The sequence below is a fragment of the Lissotriton vulgaris genome, chromosome 11 (assembly GCF_964263255.1).
Source record: "Lissotriton vulgaris chromosome 11, aLisVul1.2, whole genome shotgun sequence".
Taxonomy (NCBI): Eukaryota; Metazoa; Chordata; class Amphibia; order Caudata; family Salamandridae; genus Lissotriton; species Lissotriton vulgaris.
This window is the reverse complement of record NC_141699.1, coordinates 136,076,176-136,096,511: the sequence shown is the minus strand read 5'-3', so window position 1 is coordinate 136,096,511 and position 20,336 is coordinate 136,076,176. Positions and strand designations below refer to the sequence as shown.

At 41.7% G+C, this 20,336-nt stretch overlaps 1 protein-coding gene across 2 annotated transcripts in view; it reads right to left on the bottom strand.

The window, feature by feature from the left end:
• Positions 1 to 6,754: 6,754 nt before the first annotated feature.
• The window catches only part of RILPL1 (Rab interacting lysosomal protein like 1), a 95,149-nt gene continuing 81,567 nt past the window's right edge, over positions 6,755 to 20,336 (bottom strand). Inside the window, exons 7-8 of one of the 2 annotated variants that reach the window (XM_086942912.1) lie at positions 17,401 to 17,488; positions 7,451 to 10,495 (exon numbers count right to left, since the gene is read on the bottom strand). In XM_086942912.1, coding sequence (XP_086799038.1) covers positions 10,490 to 10,495; positions 17,401 to 17,488 — 94 coding nt within the window. In that variant the 3' untranslated portion in view covers positions 7,451 to 10,489. Of the gene's footprint in view, positions 10,496 to 17,400; positions 17,489 to 20,336 lie in introns of both variants that reach the window. The other variant, XM_086942911.1, reaches the window with a different exon arrangement.

Below are 20,336 nucleotides of genomic sequence, written 5' to 3'. Positions count from 1 at the left end.
AAACCATCTCCACTCCTGACCTCGGCCACACTCAGACGGGCGGTCTCAGCTATGATCCTGTTGCGTCTGGATTACGGCAATTCTTTGTACGCTGGCCTTCCCCAACAACTGTTGGCCAGTCTACAAACAGTCATGAACAACACAGCAAGATTAATCTTTACAAAACATAGACGGACACACGCTACAACACTGATACGTGAGCTTCATTGGCTCCCAATTAGGCAGAGAATCAAGTTCAAGGGCCTCTGCACCACACATAAAGCTCGGTACGGACAAGCCCCAAGGTACATCAAGGAGCGCATAGTTCCCTATGTACCCAGTAGGACACTCCGATCAGCAGAAGCCACCCTTTTGGTTTGCCCCGGTTTTAAACTATCCTCTGTGGGAGGGTGAGCATTCTCCAATGCAATTCCCGTGGCCTGTAACAACTTGCCAGTGAGCCTGCGTAAGGAAATGAACCTCCTACCCTTCAGGAAGCAGCTTAAAACTGTGCTCTTCCTGGAGGCATGGGGTACGTCCTAGCAGCCCCCCACTCCCCTCTCCCATCTTGTCCGTGTGCACTCTCTGACAAGCGCTTAGAGACCCCTGGGTGATAAGGCGCATTACAAATCTAAATAAAACAAATCCCTTTCTCCAGCTGTTGTGTTATATCAATTCTACATTGTTTAAATTTGTTTACGGGACAAGAGCATCAGAAAGTCGTTGAGGTGTTAACTTAGGCATCACTTAAGGCTGCACATCAATATTATCTGTTTGAAATACTGTCCCAGGAGATTAATTTTGTTCGACTTCCCTATTAATTAACAGAGTCGTAAAATTCCTGTGCCAGAAAATATAGTCAGAATTGATTGGATTATATACCAGGATGACATGTCACTTTTACATACTTATAGACTGAAAACCATATGCATCGCGAGACAAGATCTTTCAATTACATTAGTTAATGACATAAAAAAAGAAATTAAAGATAGTTACCAGTTCATCAGTGGGGCTTTAATCAGAGTCCTTGCCCAGCGTTGATGCTAGACACTGTGACATAATTATATCATTACAAAAACAAGACACGCCAACAACCGGTTGCGGTCTACATTGAAAGGATGCTGCTAATAATCTTATGCTTGTGTTCCAGCTGATCTCAAATATTCAAGAGCTCTGCGGCGGGCGGTGACCTGTCAATTAAAGAGCTGAAATATGCCAGTGGTGCTGCTCAAATATGCTTGGAGCTGATCCATGTGCCAGAAGTGCTTGCTGTTATACCAGTATGCTGCTTTAATTGATAAGTGCTGCTCACTGGAAGCACTCACCGTCCCAGGAACAGGCTACTTACCTTATTGGCACATGCCTCAATGCAGGAGAATTTTCCATCAGGCTTGACACCGTCATAATGCCAGTTTGAAGCATGCTTTCCAGGTCAGTTTCCCAATTGCTATAGTTTGTGAAGTAAACATTAATCCAGTAAAGCTGCGACCGGCCATGCAGGCCGCATCACCGATAAATCTGACATCTGCAGGCTGAACAGTTCCTTAAGACAAGCATGCGCTTCCATAATTACCCTGTCTCCCAAGAGCACAACGCCTTTCCAGGAACCCAACACCAACAGTACCACTATTCAGGCACACAAAGGAAGCATACTGAACCAGATTAACACCGAGAATGGTTCCCTGGGTGTAGATAAAAAGAGTACCATTAGGTAATAGCGGGGCATGGAGGTGGATACTATGATCCTTGCATATCTTTAGTTTCAACGTCATGTTTCTGCCCTTTCCTAAAAACCTAACAGGTCTTGGGCATTCATCAGGGTTAATAACTGCCTTATTAACCCTAACAGAAAATTAAGGTAAGAGTAGCTTTAGTAAAACCAGAGAGGACCTACATCTCCGAGGTAAGACCTCTGATTTAGATACCAATATTCTGGGGCTTTTTGCCTCATGGTCTGTCGAGGGGGGTTCACCTCCTGTAGTCACGCATTCGTCAAGGGAGCGTGCCCTCTTGGATCCTACCCTTCCCCTTACAAACAGCCGACATTGGCCCATCAGCCTTGGCAGGGAGTGGGCACGTGGTCCCATTCTGTAGTGGGCAGAAGCAACATTTAAAGAGCAAACAGATCAATGGATGCAGACGGGGGACCCAAAGCCACTCTATGAAGCATACATGTATGTATTTATTATGTATTCATCAATTTGATTATACAAGACTGCAGTGAAAGATAAGGCTGTCTCTAGACCAGACCTAAAAGAAAAAAAACAAGTTCAGGGAAGTTGATTCTACAGCACACATAGCACTTCAATGCCTCATCAGGGGTAGTAAGCACGATAGAAATACCATTACAATTACATACAGTGAAAGCAGATGCACTGCAGGTTATTCTATCCTCCCGCGCTGCACATAATCAAGATGTGGGCGAGCAGTAATGGGCGAGACAGGTAACCCGGGAATCCCTCTGCTGATCTAACCTCATAAGAGCCCACCTACCCCTTGTCCTGCTGAGTTTTCATTGGTATCTTGTTCGTTAATGTGGCCCAGAGCGCATTCTATGTTCCATCTCCCAGGTGCTGAGCTATTACTTGGGCTGCAAGGCTGAACTTCTATGGTACTCCGGTTGCAAAGCATGTCCAGATTAGTGTTGCAACTCATAAAGGTATAGCCCCTGTGCTCTCTTAACGAGTCAGCAATTGCTAGGGTGATAGCAAGAGGTTCATGAGTGAGTGAGATGGCCACTATACCACCAGGAGAGATTGGTTGGAGCAGACCCAGCAGTCTTGTGGAAGATGTGTGGCGCAGCAGTCAGGGTGCCTGGCTCCGGACCACAGGGTTCACGGTTCAATAGCCGGCGGCAGGTAAGCCCAGTATCATGTGACTCTGGGCAATTGCTTGCTTAATCTTCCCGAGGGCCCCCAGCGCCGAGACATGTCTCCAGAGGTAGCTGTGCGCTTTACAAATGCTGGTATTTCATTATTCATTTCTTGTTAGTGTGGCGTGCTTCTTTCCTTAGAATTCCTGCTCTTTTCTGATACGGTTTCCCACCTGGTCCACTTTCCCACCGGACGTCTGGTCATATTCATGAGCCCAAAGCCCTTGTGACAGACACAGGCTTCGTCAGTGCAGTTGTCGTGTGGCCTCAGGCCTGATGGAAAGAGAAGCTGGCTATTGCAGCTGCTGGACCACTGAATGGCTCCAGGCTAAATATCCACGTGCTTCCTCTATTCAGATGCTACCACGCACTTGCAATTCCAAAAGCAATGACGCAGTACACCTCGCCGGTCACCATTATTAGGATCGGCAGCGAGTAAATGGAAGGAACCCTGGTGGGATGCAACATTTCTATGAGACTGGCTAAGAACTAAACCAGTACAAACAATAGATGGTTGTCAAGAAAAGGCTGAGGGATCCCATTTTTGATGATACAAACCACAGGACATGCTGTTTTCAAGGTGTTGTAGATGCATAAACCGATTACTTTGTTTTACTTGTTTTTTTCAAGTATTCGGGAGTAAACACTATGTCAAAGATAGACTGCAATGTACTGTAGTGTTCTGGATTTGATGGAAGTGTGCGCACCTAGTGTTGAAGGTGACACCATGTCGAATGAAAGAACAGAGCACATAGAGAATGTATTGGCTGTTGTAATCTAACCATCAGAATGTAATCAGATTTTATACGCAAAATAAGATATGGCAAACACGGGGAACTTACCACACCTATCCCTGTAGGTAGAGGCGTACGCCAGGGCTGCGTCCTTGCCCCAACCCTTTTTAGTCTCTTTGTAAATGGGTTAGTCGACTTTTTAAAAATGAAGAGAAGGACTTATATGCACCCAAGCTGGCGGCACGTACCATCCCGGCCATGATGTTTGCCGATGATACCTTGTAATGATCAAAATCTCCCATGGGTATACAGAGGGTCCTAAACAAATTTGAGGCCTTCTGCAAGGAAAGGGGGCTTGAGATTAACCTGCAAAAAATAAAATATGGTGTTTAACTCAGCCAAAAGTACCCGACCAAACCAAAGTCTAGACGGCAGACCCCTAGAGAGGGTATCTGTCTTCGCTTACCCCGGCACTACAATCACAGAAAAAATGGACTGGATGGGCACAAATTATTAAAATCAGCCTGAAGCTAGCAAAAATAGCAGGGGGCCTGACCAAGATGTTCAGAAACTCTATTCATAAACCTGTGGATCCAACATTAGAAATATACAAGGTGCAAGCAAGAAGCGCTGCTCTACATGGAGCTGAAATCTGGGGCCTTAAGGACACCGATAGCCTAACTCGAGTGGAAAACTCCTTTGTAAGACAACTGTTTGGTCTCCCTTGTAGTACACCACTCATACCGTTATGATTAGATCTTGGGGTTAGGCCAATCGAGGAAGAAGTCTCTCGGAGACCTCTTCTATTCTGGAGACGCTTATGGGCTACCCCCGAATTGGTTGTGTATAGGGAAAAACTAAGGGATGTTAAGTGCATACCTGGGGCAGGGCGACTACCATGGCTCACCTATGTAAGGAACACTTTTACACACATGGGATGGGGTAACCAGTGGGAAAACCCAGAAGTGATATTCCCCTCAGTTTCAAGGAATGAGATAAAGACCCGTTACTGGGAGTATAAAATGGCCCAACTACAAGGGAACCATATAATAGGAAAGCTTACTGAAGCCTTCTTGGAAATCAAAGAGCAGTATATACTAGAGCCAGTACTCAATTACATCAAACCGGCAGCTGCTAGGAAACTATTTGCAATTCAGGCATGGGGTACTACCTCTACGTGCTTTCACAAATAAATGGGCGGGCTCAGTAATATTGGGTTGCCCGGCCTGTAGTGACGCAGAAAAGTCTGAATATCTCTTGGTTTTTTTCTGCACTTGGTACACGAAAGCAAGGAAACAATGGTTGGTCCAGCTATGTAGAAATCTGGAAACCATGCAGTGTTCAGAGGCATTCAGGATACTAAAATATGATGGCAGTCTCCCCATAGCTTTTTCGATGGCAGGCTTCTTATTTGCTATATGGTGCACACGTAGAGCTTTCCTAAAAATGCCCCTCACAGAATGTGATCAAACCCGTATACATTCTTTAAAATTTTTTTTTTTTTTTAAATGAATGAATTTTACATAAACTGTATGTGTACTTTAGTATTTTTAACAAAGCATTAGAATCTTGATGTAAATTATCCAACGGGTAGGCCTACTAAGAACCAGAAAAGCTGTCTTAGGGTTACAAAAATGTTTTTTAGTCTTTTTATGATTGAAGCAATTCTTGTTATACAATTTTAGAATTTTTTGAAATTAGGCATTGTAAATTGTTAAATATTGCACTTTATTGAAAACAATGATAATGTCAATATTCTCCTCTTGACTGCCACAAGCACTTCATACTAGCAGATATCGTGGTTGATCAGTTGTCCGAGCGATAGAACAATAAGCGGGTAATATTTTGTTTGTAGAAGATGGTACTATGCTCTGCACACGTACATAAATGCCAACTGTAGACTCAGGATGACTGTGATATACATTACACAAGTGTGTATTCAGTCCACAATGCCATAAGATGTATATATATATATATTTTTTTTTATTATCCTTTTTGATCCTGTTTTGTTATAAATCAAATATTCGATTTTGCCCAAATGCTTTTATGATCAAATTGATCGAAATAAAGTTTTACTGACTGACCCGATTTTATTATTTGTTGCAATGAATCTACCAGCAATCTCGCTGCGGTTTCAGATTTGTAACGTTGTGAAGGAGAAACTGGAAACATCTGCAAAATCGATGTGGGTTACCTGTGCTAAACAGTAATATATATATTTTTCAGTTGAGTACAAGGCAGTTGAAAACATTCAACAGATAGGCCTAGAATTTGCTATACCAATGGGTTACAGTACATAATGTACAAGACAGTAAAGATCGGACATGGAGAACGCACATCCAGCACACCTCCTTTTGTACCAGGGAAGTGAGTGAGGACATAAAAGATGGAAGCTGCCCGGCAAGATGGCGCCGAGAGGACAGCCAGAAACCATTCAGGTTATATACAAAGGTGGAGAGGAAGTTTAGAAGCATGGGGGTTCCTACTCCATTCAGGCATTAGTGCTGCGATGAGGGCTCTAGATTTGCTAGCAGTGCAGTTACGAGGTATATTTCTGAGTGTATTACAGAATAAATTCAGACTTTGACTCACTGGTAAATACGTCACATTGCTGTTGTGTTTGGTTTGTTTAAAGGTGTCTGGATGGAACCATGTTTTTTGCTTTATTTTTTTACATCTGGGAAAATCTAGTGTTTGACGAAGTTGGGTTTTTGTAATCATGGGTGGGTATGGTATGTATGTAAAAAGAGGATAGGGGGGCTGATAACAATGGTACAAGTCACAAAGAGACAGTGTGGGTATCAGAAACATCCACCAAACGAGGTATGGGGGCAGATTGACTATAAGGTGGAAGTGAAAATTACCAAGTCATCATACAGGTTCCTTGACATCGTGTCACCCGAGCCAATGATGCACCATTACGCTTTACAACATTGTTCCGTCTTTTCTGCAATACACAGTTAAACGAAAAAAACTCCAAGGTGTATAAAACAGAGCTGGAAGTCTTTCATCAGTGTTTATGATCGTAAACAAACAGCACATTTATTTCTTAGTGGACCACAACTACACATAAATGTAACTTATTAACTAATGAAGCTAGCAGTGAAATATATTTACCAAAAACAGCTGTAAATCGAGTAAAAAGAAGATAAATCCAAACAAAATATTTAAATGTTCTCATTTTATTAACCAAGATGGCAGATTTCCTAATGTCAAAATTCCAAGGCACTCTCACCTTGTGCATCAGTATCTACAATATCTACATGATTTAGGCACTATAAATAACAAAGTGAGAAAAACATTCATAATCCCTTTGGAAGATGCACTTTGTACAAGAGCTTACGGTACACATTATGTTAATATATGGGTGAGATCAAGGAGGCCGCAACATGATTCTTTCCCTCCAGGGACATTCTCCTATCTAAGATGTTCATGTACAATAGTAGGGATCTGAAACTTGTTTCTTGAGTGAAAAGTAATCCACTCTGTTAGGTCTGAAGATTACTACTGGGTGTCCTCAAATGACCTGCATGGTCCAAAAAATATTGCCTTCTTCTGAAAGTCTTTTCTTTGAAACAGTCCACATTTTAGAGACCATAATGCACACTGCGATCTGGAAGCCTGAATACTGATTTTCTACAACGTTTCAGAAGGTGGTGCAACTTAGGCCTCTTGGCAAACCGATGTCGTCAAAGCGGAGTTCACAGTTCAAGCTTGAAATCATTTATCTCCCTACCCTTTATCCCCAACCAAAAAATTAAAATAAACAAACCCCCAGCCAGAAGGGTTCGGCCAAAAACGGACCCAAATTAGAATGTTTGGATATTCGTAATTTCTGAAGAAGGCAAACTAATTGATATTGCACTAATGCGGACTTGTAGAACAAGTACTCCAACTTTTTGAACCAACTTTCAGGACACAAAGGGGAAAAAAAAGTTCTACTGTGAACTGCAGCAAAAAAATAAAATACAAAAAAGACAATGGTTCTGAGGGTGGTTGTGAAGGGACACTATATTCACCTCTACTATTAAAATTATGACTTTCCGCAAAGTAACTATTCGAAAAACCAACATTTTAATAGTATTTAATTCCACAAAGAACGCTCGCATTTAGAGAGCAGTCACCAAAATGCTGAAGGGAAGAAACTTGGAAATATTTATTGCTCTAAATATTGAACTTCCGGACCCATTTGCCCTGTATAGTATTTCTTCCTGTCCAGCATCTCGTAGCTCCACGTATGGGCATGCTCTTTTTATTTTACAAACTCAGCAAATCCATTTAGCCAGAGAATAACGAGTTCTTGAACTTTTCTTTATAGGTTAAGCCATGTGAAAATCTTGCGGTGTATGCAGGTTTTCCTTGAGGTCTGAATCACACAGAATTTGTACACACAAATCTAGAAGTCCGAAAATTCCTACTACAATTTGCTTTCTATTCTGGTATTGCAAAAATTCCCAGGTTAAAGTAGGGAAATCCACGCATATTGCACATTCCACATCAATGCCTAAAATAACCTAGTAGATTTTCTGCTGTTGGAAAATCAATAAGTTTATGTTTCATTTTTAGGTACATATGCTTCCTTTTTCCTCCACAGGGAAAGTATTGTGTGAATGCTTTTCACTCAACACCCAAGAAACATAGGTGCAATCTAGTGTCATTCACACACAATTTATAAATGTATGCCGGTTTTTTCTAGCACTAACTTTAAGTGAGTAAATGGAGGGTGAAAACCATTAGACAGGTTTGCGAGTACATAAAGTTGTGTCTCTGGGGTTGTTTACTGCTTTCTCAATGGTCAGCATCTAAACCTACCCCAGGAACAACTGTGTTACAACCCTACGCCTAAGCGTTCTGCAGAAATCTGATATACTGGTTTATTTTACATCGTACAATTTCCTATTGGCAAGTGTGAAAGGGCAGATTACGTGACTTAGGTTCTTTAATTCTACATAGGTTCTCGGATTGTACACCCACCTCAAATTAAAGCAGGGGTGCAAAACAGGCTTGTGAATGAGTTTTACCCCAACGCCAATCTCTTACTTTAGAGAAGATGGATCAATCCACTGGGATATCTCATTTTACACTTCAATCCACCCTCCCTTAGAATGATCAGCCTGAAACAGGAGGATTCATTTAAAAAAAGGTTTTCAGTGACTATCAGAGCCAAACTGGAAATCAGCCTGGGTGTCAGAAGTGCACAATTGTTCTGACAACGTTTCTTGTTGACCTAGAGTAAAAAAAATCCTCAAAAGGAACACAGGAGGTCACCAAACAATTATGAAGAGAACACGAAGTCAAAGATTTGCAGTGGTTTACAGTATTCTTACTTTGGCTGAAGAGGGAAGTACAGATTTCATGATGCAATACTTAACTATAAGTAAGCGTTGAACGTTTAATCTTGTTCTTGTGCATAGTGCTTCTCCAGATTTACCACCAATAAAACAAAGCTCACACATAGAAGTAAATAAAATTGCAATCAGTCATCTTGCATTGAAAAAAATTCTGAAATACCTATGGAATTCACACACTATTGTCAAAATATTTAAGTTTGCATGTTGGTAAATTCAAAAAGTAAAACCACTGCAATCGTACGTGTCATACAATCAGCCCCTCACAAGTACTTGTATAGATGCAGTTGCATTTGTCAGGGAAAGAAACTGGTCGCTGTAAATATACCTGCCTGAGAAATTTGTCTTTTAACAGATACAGAACCTTCTACTTGCAGAACACTTTTATACAAAGTATCTTCTAAAAAATCCATTATGTTTTACAATAGCAAAAACATTTAAGTTACTTTTAAAGTGCTTTATGCAGCTCCAAAAAGCCAAGAAAACAAAAGTCTGTTTAACCAAGAAAGATTTTGTACTGCTTCCACATTATATGAATGGCAGAAATTGAATCCAGGATTTCCTGGATTCCAAACACAATTAACACGTTTTAAGAAAAGCACTATAAAAGTAGATTTTTTTGTATCATTCACTTCAAGAAAGGCATGCTTTTTCATAAAAACATGCAGTCAAATGTTTATAAAATTCTATACTGATCTCGAAAATAGTTAATTTCCCGCATTAGACAATGTTGATGTCACAGTACTTCCAGGTACATTCCCTCCGCATCATCTTTTGTGCACTTTCTGTGATTATGATTTTGCTTGAATGAATAAATGAACGGATTTTAAATTTGCTTCTGGGTTTTTCTTCCTTTCTGCAGTATCCACACACACACACAGTTGTATTAGGCGCCGTGGCTTCATTCATGGCATCGATGACGGTTTCAAGGGCAACGCTGGGAAATGGGTAATATCATTCATTGTGCAACTTCTGGCTTGGGGCACTGGAAGATTTAAAAAGTCTTTCACATAAAGTACTAATCACAAACTTGCAGTTGAATAATTAAAAGAAAATAATACACATGCTTTTCAAGCAAAACTGCACAAGAGCTAACCTTGAGCTGGAATAGCTTATGGTTACTCTTTTCTCATTAGCACACTTTTTTAGTATTTTGAATAAGCCTGAATTACATAAAATTATTGCTAGGATGCCAAAGACTAATGTTAATATAATTATATATATAAAACTGGGACACATCCCAGTGCATCCAGGTATAAAAAATGATCCAGGACATTGTTCTGTTCCTCCTATGAACATGTAAGCAGCTCGTATATAAATGTCTTTTCTTCTGAAATATATAACCATTCCGCAGTGGGTAGCAAATAAAGCTATTTTCTAGTCCAAAAGTAATGAGAGTTCCAGGCAGCAACTCAAGTTACAGGTCTTGCAACGCCTCTTGCCCTTGCTCTGTGTAGTAATTTTCTCTGTTATATTCATCCCAGGCGCCAAAGGATTCTTCAAAGTGGACGTTTCTCTGAGTTGTCGTTGAGCGCTTTTTATCTCGAGAGAAGAAACTAAATCTTCAAAAAAAATAATTAGAGAATTAATGCACTGCACCTTGCAAGTTGTATTACAGTGTAGTATTCAAGGCGTTTGCATGTTAATACGGAGGTTGTTAATACTGACCTACAATAATATAGCATCCTCTATATCTGACTACATTGTAAGGCAAGTAGATAAATACAGTAGATAAATACTATTCTTAACGACCCATTCTTCCTTTCGGGGTTAAGTACAATTAAAAAGAGTGATTATAAACTTACATTTCTATATAGTGGTTATGTCGATTTTGTGGATGTAAAACATTTGTCGTGCGGTGTATCACAAGATAATATAGTGACCCACCACCCTTCAAAGGCACCCGCCCACAACAACTACACAATACAAATTAAAATACAATGTACATGTCTTCTTAAATCTTCAACTTCACCTACTGACCCACATCAGATTCCAAAGTTAGAAAAGCTTCTCCTTTTATTTAACAATGAGTGACTACTAGAAATGCCAGCTAATTTTTACAGGAGGGGTGCTTACTGAACGGGACTAGGAAAATCTGTTTGAAACCGGCAATATTTCCTCCTTTTACCCTTAACACTATAATAAGACACCCTAAACTTTTCACTTGAAATGCTTAGGACTTCGGAAGGGTGATGTAGAAATGGCAGGACTATTAATCACAGTACATCTAACACTTAAAACCAAGTTATAGTAAGCTCTAGATTACAACTATTCAGACTACAGTGAGCACTTCTTTTGTGGGGCAGATTTTCTTAATGGTGGCTAGAGTTTCCTTCACCAGCGGCCAAAATTTGCTTCAAATTTAGCCATGAACGCCAATTCACAGAAAAGGCAGGGGAAGCAGACGTGACATTGCACCCCATTTGACCTATACATTCACTCACCCACAGATGCTTACACATTAACACAATCACACACTCTCTCCTGCAGGTTTATATTCCTGCTAATAGTACTCCATTTTTTATACACTAACAAACAGTGAATAATATACGGTTATTCATTATTAGTGTAATTAAAAAAATGCCAAAAAACAAGGAGACTGGATCCCCAACAGATGAGTCCATAAGGACGAGGTGCCCCTGTGTTTATGGCATGGACTTTACCACCTCCGAGTCCAGGAGATGCAAATGCAGATTGCCCCTGGGATTGCAAGGGGTTGCAACTGCGACCCCAAGGGACCCCGAAATGAGGTCTATGAATTTAGCCAACTGGAGTTTGAGTTCATGGAAGAGGACCCCACACTTAAGCCTTCTCTCACCAACTTGCAAGCACAGTGCAACATAGTGTGGTGGAACCCCACCCGCATTTATGAACGCTAGAGGGCTCATTCCATGTGTGAACCCAGGTGGTCCTTTAAACAAGATTTGTTTCTATATGCTGCTGGACGATGGGTCACCGTAAATGTCCTATCTCCTCCATGATTCCAACTGGCAACGCAACATTTATTTTTATTGACAGCATACATATTTTCAAAACCAAAAATTGTGTGACAATTATTAAAATGCTTCTACAGGCTAGAAACTTCACTATTGGGATCCCTGCCACAGAGCTTTGGTAAATGGGCCACCAATTTATCCACAACTGCAATGGTTCGTTCTTAAGTGCGCATCTGCACTTGAAAATGTGACCATTAAAGTTTAAACTTCACAAGATTTCACAGCAGGGGCCCTCGTACTGGATGGATGCTAGAAGAGGGCTTATGCAGCATATCATAAATGCTTTTTTAAAGCTCAATGCTTATTATCTAACTTTCAGCTAACACATGAATCGTGTTAAATTTCAATTGTTGTTATGGACTGCAGGACATCCTATCTGAGTGACTGAATAGTGTCTGAAGGAGCCATGCAGGCAACAAAAACGAAACCTATGTTTAGAATAGGTTTCCAACTTTGTATACCTGCACCTCTGATACTAAGCCATTGTTCGAAAAGACTCCAAAAGCACGACCACTACAGTGAACACCCAAGCAGATTTTTTAAAATCGAATAAAAAGCCCAAATCTTAAAACGCTTAGTAAGGGAAAAAATTTACACTGAAAATCTGTCACATTTTTGTTGTCAAACCGCAAACCTTTTAATAAAAAATTATGTAAAATGGTAGTTTTGACAACTTGTTTTTATTTTTAACATGTATAAACAACTTAAATACTTTGTGCCAAATGTAATGGCACATATACCCAATAAGGTAATATCTCAAACAAAGCAGTGCCTTGTGCCAGGGTTATAATCCACAATTAGAATATAAACGAAACTTAACAACTGCTGGTAAGCAGCAAAATTATACATGGCAACAAGTTGTGTTTTGGTGGTTTGTCAGGGTCCCAAACACCAGGGACACCAAAACAGAGCAGTCACATTTGTAGGTTTTTGCAAATCGCAAAACAAAGAAAGCTATGGCTATCATTGCTCAATTGTCATGGGTCTAAAAACAATAATACTAAGTAAGGATCAGAACCATTTCATATAGTTAGAAGCAAAATCATCTGCTTTAATTTTCAATAGATTGCAACTAAAGTGAATGAATGATGTGACAAATGCCACTGCAGCACCAGAGGGACGTGCCTAGACTGAGAGGAGGAGTGTCTTCTCAGGATAGGTAGTAGGAGTGGTACATCATTGACCACAAGCAAAGGTGTGGTTGGCTGGCTGACGTGTAACTCCAGTGACTGAAATGACAACGTCCTTGTGTGCGAGAGTCTTGCGGTTGAGAAGCCGCCAAATGGTCATAATCCCTGGTGCATAGTTCTCGCCCTACGGGAGGAGGCTCAAGAACGGTTTTGCTCTTGAGGGGCAGCCTAGCTCAGAGAGATTATCTGAAGGCAAGACAGGACCCAACAGTATCCTAACTTAAACCTCGGTAGGCCAGATTCCATTAGACTACCCTGGTCCACTCACCATCTTTGTAGCTGATCTGTAAGATTGAAGATCTTATCCGCACTACCAAGAAGAAATCACTGAAGGAACGACTGGACAACAACGCCCACGACAGCAAGGAACTCTTCAGCATCGTCAAGGAGTTCTCCAACCCCAGAACCGGCAACAACGACATCACTCCTTCACAAGATCTCTGCGACTCTCTCGCCTCGTTCTTCCACCGCAAGATCGCCGACTTCCACAACAGCTTCAGCGCACCATCCACGCACCCAACCGTCGAACCAACGCCCTCCACCGCCACCCTCCGCACTTGGACCACGGTGACCACCGAAGACACAGCTCGCACTATGAACACCGTGCACTCCGGATCTCCGACCGACCCCTGCCCCCACCACATCTTCAACAAGGCCGACTCCATCATCGCACCCCAACTCCGGGACGTCATCAACACCTCCTTCCACACCGCCACCTTCCCGGAGAGCTGGAAGCATGCCGAGCTCAACGCCCTACTGAAGAAACCAACAGCGGACCCCACCGACCTCAAAAACTTCCGCCCCATCTCGCTCCTCCCTTTTCCTGCCAAAGTCATCGAGAAGACCGTCAACAGACAGCTTGCAGCCTTCCTCGAGACGAACGGATCCCTCGACCCCTCGCAGTCCGGTTTCCGAGCCAACCACAGCACTGAAACCGCCCTCATCACAGCCACCGACGACATCAGAACCCTGCTCGACAACGGGGAAACAGCGGCCCTCATCTTCCTGGACCTCTCCGCAGCGTTCGACACTGTCTTCCACCGCACCCTAGTTCAACGCCTCAGCAACATCGGTATCCAAGAGAAGGCACTGGAATGGATCATCTCGTTCCTCACCGGAAGAACACAGAGAGTCCGCTTCCCCCCATTTCGATCCGAGGCCACCGAAGTCATCTGCGGCGTACCGCAAGGATCATCACTCAGCCCCACCCTCTTCAACGTCTACATGAGACCTCTTGCAGCCATCGCACGCCAGCACAACCTCAACATCATCTCCTACGCCGACGACACCCAGCTGATCCTCTCCCTCACCAGAGACCCTGCCACTGCCAGAACGAGCCTACACGAAGGGATGAAAGACGTTGCCGAGTGGATGAAGAACAGCCGCCTGAAACTGAACTCAGACAAGACTGAAGTCCTCGTCCTGGGACCATCGCCCTCCGCCTGGACGACTCCTGGTGGCCCCCCGCCCTGGGCGCCACTCACAAACCAACAGACCACGCACGCAACCTGGGCTTCATCCTGGACTCCTCCCTCTCGATGACCAGACAAGTCAACGCCATCTCCTCATCTCGCTTCAACACCCTACGCATGCTCCGCAAGATCTTCTGATCGATCCCGACCGAAACCAGGAAGACGGTCACCCAGGCACGCGTCACCAGCCGAATGGACTATAGAAACACCCGCTATGCCGGAACCACAGCCAAGCTACAGAAAAGACTCCAGCGCATCCAGAACGCCTCCGCCCGACTCATCATGGACATCCCCCGACGCAGCCACATCTCCGGCCATCTGAAGGACTTACACTGGCTCCCCGTCAGCAAGAGGATCACATTCAGGCTCCTCACCCACGCATACAAGTCTCTTCACGACCTGGGTCCCAAGTACCTCAATGACCGCTTGACCTTCTACACGCCCACCCGCCAGCTCCGTTCTACAAGCCTCGCCCTCGCCGCCGTACCACGCATCCGAAGAGCCACCGCCGGAGGCAGATCCTTCTCCTACAAATGTTATGATTGATTGATTGAAGATAGCGGGGAGTCAAAAGAAACCTGGGATTCGAGCAACAGAGAATGTGGGCTACACATGGCGAATCAGTACAGTACTGTCCCCAATCCAGACGGGTAAGAAGAGGTGACAATAGTCACTCCTCCATTCATCTAAGGCATGTGAGCGCTTAAAGCCTTGAAAACGACCCTTTGTTGATCCAGATTTCTTTGTATTTGTAAGGGCTCAGGTGGAGGGTCTCCCACACAGCACAGACTCAACAGACACAGTATGCCTCATCTAGTTCTTAGTATAGCCCACGGAATGAGAAAAACTCACAAAGACCACAGGTAGAGTGAATGTACTATACCTCAGTGAGAGTCTTGGAATGTCTTGAACAATGCCTCATCTTTAATCCATCAGAGAGCTTTAAGGGCCTATGTGAATGAGAGGATAAGCGTTGTTACACTGCAGGAGCGCACTTTCTTGTAGGTTTAACATACCTATGGGATACCCATGGTCATGTAAATATGTATATTGAACCCTCTAACCAACAATATGATCATCTCTCACCATTTGAACCATGAATTATAGATGGGTAATACACCCAACAGCCAGCTGTGAACATCTTTTTTTCTTTGCTGCCCAAATGATTTTTGCGCTCCAGAGAACCTGGTGGCGCCTTTCAAGAAAGATATTAGTGAAAGGGGCTGCTTTGAAGACATTGTCCAATCAACATGTGAGGTACTCTGTCACCTCAATCACAAAACGTAGACAAGCCACTGCATGGCTAGAATAGGTCGGCAACAAAATATTTATTATCCCACTCAGTGCCTCTTGTGAAAGTGGATGCCATTCAGATGGGGGTAAAATGGTCTACACAATTTTGTTTTGTAATCTGGTCATTAGAGATTTATTTATTGAAAAACAAAAGCTGGATTTTACATCCTCAATATTCAAATGTTGCTCATAAAAAGAGAATCTTTGTAGAGATTACAATGGAAGAGCTTGGCTGAGGAGCCAATGGGGCGAGGCTACCATCTGTGGGATTATGAGCATAAAACACTTTTGCATACGTCTTTTGAATTTGGCATATTGATGTCAAACACATGCAACTTTTTTTCCTATAGCATATAAATAACATAGCACATAAAAAATTCTCATCCACCTGTCACAAGTCCTACGTGCATTTGCTTGAAAATGATGTTCAATAGTTATTCAGTGACCATATATATTTTCTACAAATAATTCTTTTGGAAGTCGTTTGAAGATTTTAACATGCCTCCTTCGATTGAAAGCCTCTAAAATGTTCCCTCTACAGCCAAGGATTTGTGGAGGAGCTTTTATAAATATGAAATAAATGTTCTATAGGACAGGTGTGCCCACTTACTTTCTGCAAAACTAATCCATCTAGAATTTATATTGGTAAAACACAAAACATTAAAATAGATCTCAAAATGGAAAGTACAAAGAGATTACACAAATGAAAGAAAAAGGGCACCAAATTAAAAAAGGTAAGATTTTTTTTGTTATTGTAAGGATTTGATGTTGGCCTTTTGTGTATTATATCTTTATTATCATCAACTCCTATTAGAGAATTTGCATACAAAGCTATACATCACAAGAGGATGCAAAGTGCGAATTAGTAAACAGTAACTGTGCACAACAACACACAAACATAGCTCGTTATATAACTTTTTTTTCTGGTTAGAAAATACTTAGCAAAGGCAGTAGTATTAGCTTGATTACAAAAAAAGTGCATGTAAATGAAACTGTAAAAAGTCAGTGAAGAACTAACTGTCAAGTTTAATATGCCCATTGGTCATTTCGATTGACAGATGTGACCCGTACTGTGATTGAAAGATCCCACAGGCAGCCAATTGGAATGCAACCAATTGCAAATATTAAAGCAACAGTACTACTAGATACATTCAGAGAAACATGCTTTTTTATATTTTCATAATCTTGCCTTTTTTTTAAAAAAAGCTGTACACTGTTTTCTAATAAAAAGGTGTGACATTTTTATTCTGGCTAGTACTCCATTATAGCTTTTACATGCTGATGGGACACTTATGGACTGCAGGCACACAAGTAATGTTGTCCATTTGGTGAATTTAAGTTCTAATTGAATCAAAATATTATATGGAAATGTATATAGTAATCATATGGAAAATATGAGGAAATGTTACTTGTCAAAGTGTTGCTTTTACTGTAGTACTGATGCTTTAATGCACAATAGAGTCATGCAAGGAACGTCAAACTTCAAAAGGCAAACTCAAAAAAAGAAAGTGCCTACAAGGGAAACAAGTCTTCTGATTGGCTGCAGTGTGGGATCGTCTGGAATCAAACCAGCAGCTACCATGGGCATAATGGCTGTGAACATCCTGGTCAGAAAAGTACAGACACAGAAAGATAAAAGACTAGAGTAAGATACAAATACATTCCATAAAAGAAACAAACAATAGGAGTGGTGGAACAGCTTTGGACTATGTATATTTTTCCAGTTTGTTAATAAAGAAAGGTGTGTTACAACTGTAACACCTAAGACCACTGAAATTTGGAGTTTACTCCCGGAGCTCTGTTACAGTCAGTGGAACGTTGTTACGTAGAATGGAGGCACTTACCACAAAAAGACCTTGCTTATCAAAGGCCACTTTGGAAATTGAGCCAAGTGGGCTCATCTTTAAGTGGAGAGGTTGCAGGAGGTATTTAAAGCATGGATCAAATTGATGGACCTCCCCAAATGGAGGAGGGAACAACAGTAATTTAAAGTGTACATTCTCAGCTATTAATAGAATGGATAAGTCACTGTGAGCTTGGTTTACAACCTACGATTTATCTTGCAACAAAGCCCCAGGTGGAAGATGCAGGAGATCACATATTAATGCTGTTCCATAGGCTGCAACCACTTAACCACTTTACACTTCAGAAATCTCTTGTTTCAAAAAGGAATGCAAACTCAATTAAAGCAGAAATTGCTGGTTCAATTGTGCGGAATCGCCAGCATTTGTAGACTCGTACTGCCTAGAAAAGCTCAATGGATGTTGGTAACATATTTAAAACGACTGGTTTGGTCAAGAAGGCAAAGGGCATCATGGGCTCGGGCAGTTGGGATGCTTGGTCCTGAAAAGACCAATACAAGAATTATCAAGAGCACAAGGCTGTACAGTTATCTCAATCTACTTCAATGCCTCATCGTTCCTGCAGCACCTAACCTAAAATGTATGACTCTGTTTGAGTGGAAATATACATTTCCGTAGGCCTCACAAGCTTTCAGCAGCATAAGCGGTCTATGTAGTCCTTTATTTCCACTTTTAATCTGTCCCCTAGATCTAAAATGTTGTGACTGCAAATTTATTTTTATTACAGAAACATACGATTAGACAAGAGATCAAGGCAGGCATTTTCATGCAGTAGTGCATATCCCCTCTCAGTTTGGGACACAGAGATTATTATAGAATGAATCTTTATACTCACTTAATTACTGTTCTCTTGTCTTGGTCCATGAATTCTTTCACTGGGTGAAAATATTCAAGTTAATTTCACATTTCTCCTGTCTTACTTGTTTATGGCTATCATAAAATGACTTGTTTTACACCAGGTGAATTAACCGAGGAGTCCCAGACTGGTTATTGTGTTACTTGTACTGTAGAAAACTAACCACTGCCTTTGCGGACTCATACATTGTACAGCACCAAAGGGAGTTGACCCACCCAGTCAGGACACAAAGCCTGGCTTAAAAATCAAAGGTCCCTGTTAGCAATAAAAGCATTGTGGTTTTTCATATAGAATGTAAACACTTGATGGCTGAACCAGTGTGCAATCTCTCTCATATTGTTTGATTAATAAATGGTTTTCAGTACTCTCCAATTTGAGAATTAATGCTCCAACGTAGTTTTAAAATGTTACGTTGGCTATCTTTATAAATTAAGAATATTTCAAGATCACTCTTATCGGACTAAGCTTCCAAAACAATGAACAAGCGTTTTCACTCTGCCATTAACCAGTTAAGTGCTGCGAACGTTCGGCGGACGTCGCGTGCACTACCTCGCTAGTGCTGCGCACATCCGCTGAACGTTCCGATTCCGCCCGCGCAATGGAACGTCCGCACTGGGGCGGAATTTGCGGCGAGCTTAACGGGTTAACCTTTATTCCCCTTCAACAACCCTTTAAGTTTTGAAACAATAACTAAAGATGTACATCAAACGTTTATCTGAGGGTCACACACAGGATAAGGCCATAGTAAAGGATATGAAATGCAGATGCATCACACTAATTAAATGCAGCAATAGGAATCATTAGCATCAACCAAAACATAATATGATTTTATACCCGAAGACCGAAAGATTTGTTTGCAATTTAGGAAGCATTTTGTCACAATTTCATCACCATCTTTCTCATACCTACGCACTGCATTTAATGGGCTTGTGTTGATGTTGCTTTTGGAAATAAATACTACAGTGAAAAAATGCTGTCAACACCAACCATTTTGTTGTTTTTTCTTGCTTTATTAAACTGAAAACAAGTTTCCTGCAGCTTTCAATACATTATTTTAAGTAGTGATTTCTTACTGGCCATCCTAAAGCATTCCAAGTATTAAAGAAATCATGCCTATCAGCCCATTATTACAAGTAAAAGGAGCTCAGACCACCAACCTCGAAGAAACCGAAAGGTAAGACTACCGTAGCGAAATACAATAGCCCTCAGTATACCAACCTACTCCAGCCACACTCAAAGCCAACCCCACACCCAAAACAAACTAATACAATGTACGTCCCATACACATCAACAGCCAACTTAATCCAACACAACCCATTCCCACTCCGAACTTACCCCCACCCAGTCTGACCTTACCCCATCATAGTATGACCCAATGCGCCACAATCCAACTAACTCTGTAATGAGTAGAGTCCTGCATGCACACATTCTATCCAACCAGCCTAGACTCCAACCCAATCTGTAAATTGCGAAGACCAGTCTGCCTCTACAAGTCCAGCCCAAAAGGCTCACCAGTCCAGCCCAATTAACGCTCCAGTTGTCTTTGCCCTGGTCCACTAATATCTGCACTATTCAAACATTATGTCAAACTTCAATAGTCCACAATTTAAGCTATCCATCGCAATATAAACAAATCCATCATTAAAAACAAAAATACAACAACAACTTTATTTCTGGTATTTTTGAAGTGTTGACCAAGCCCTAAATGGCAAGAGAGCATGGTACACAGCAATA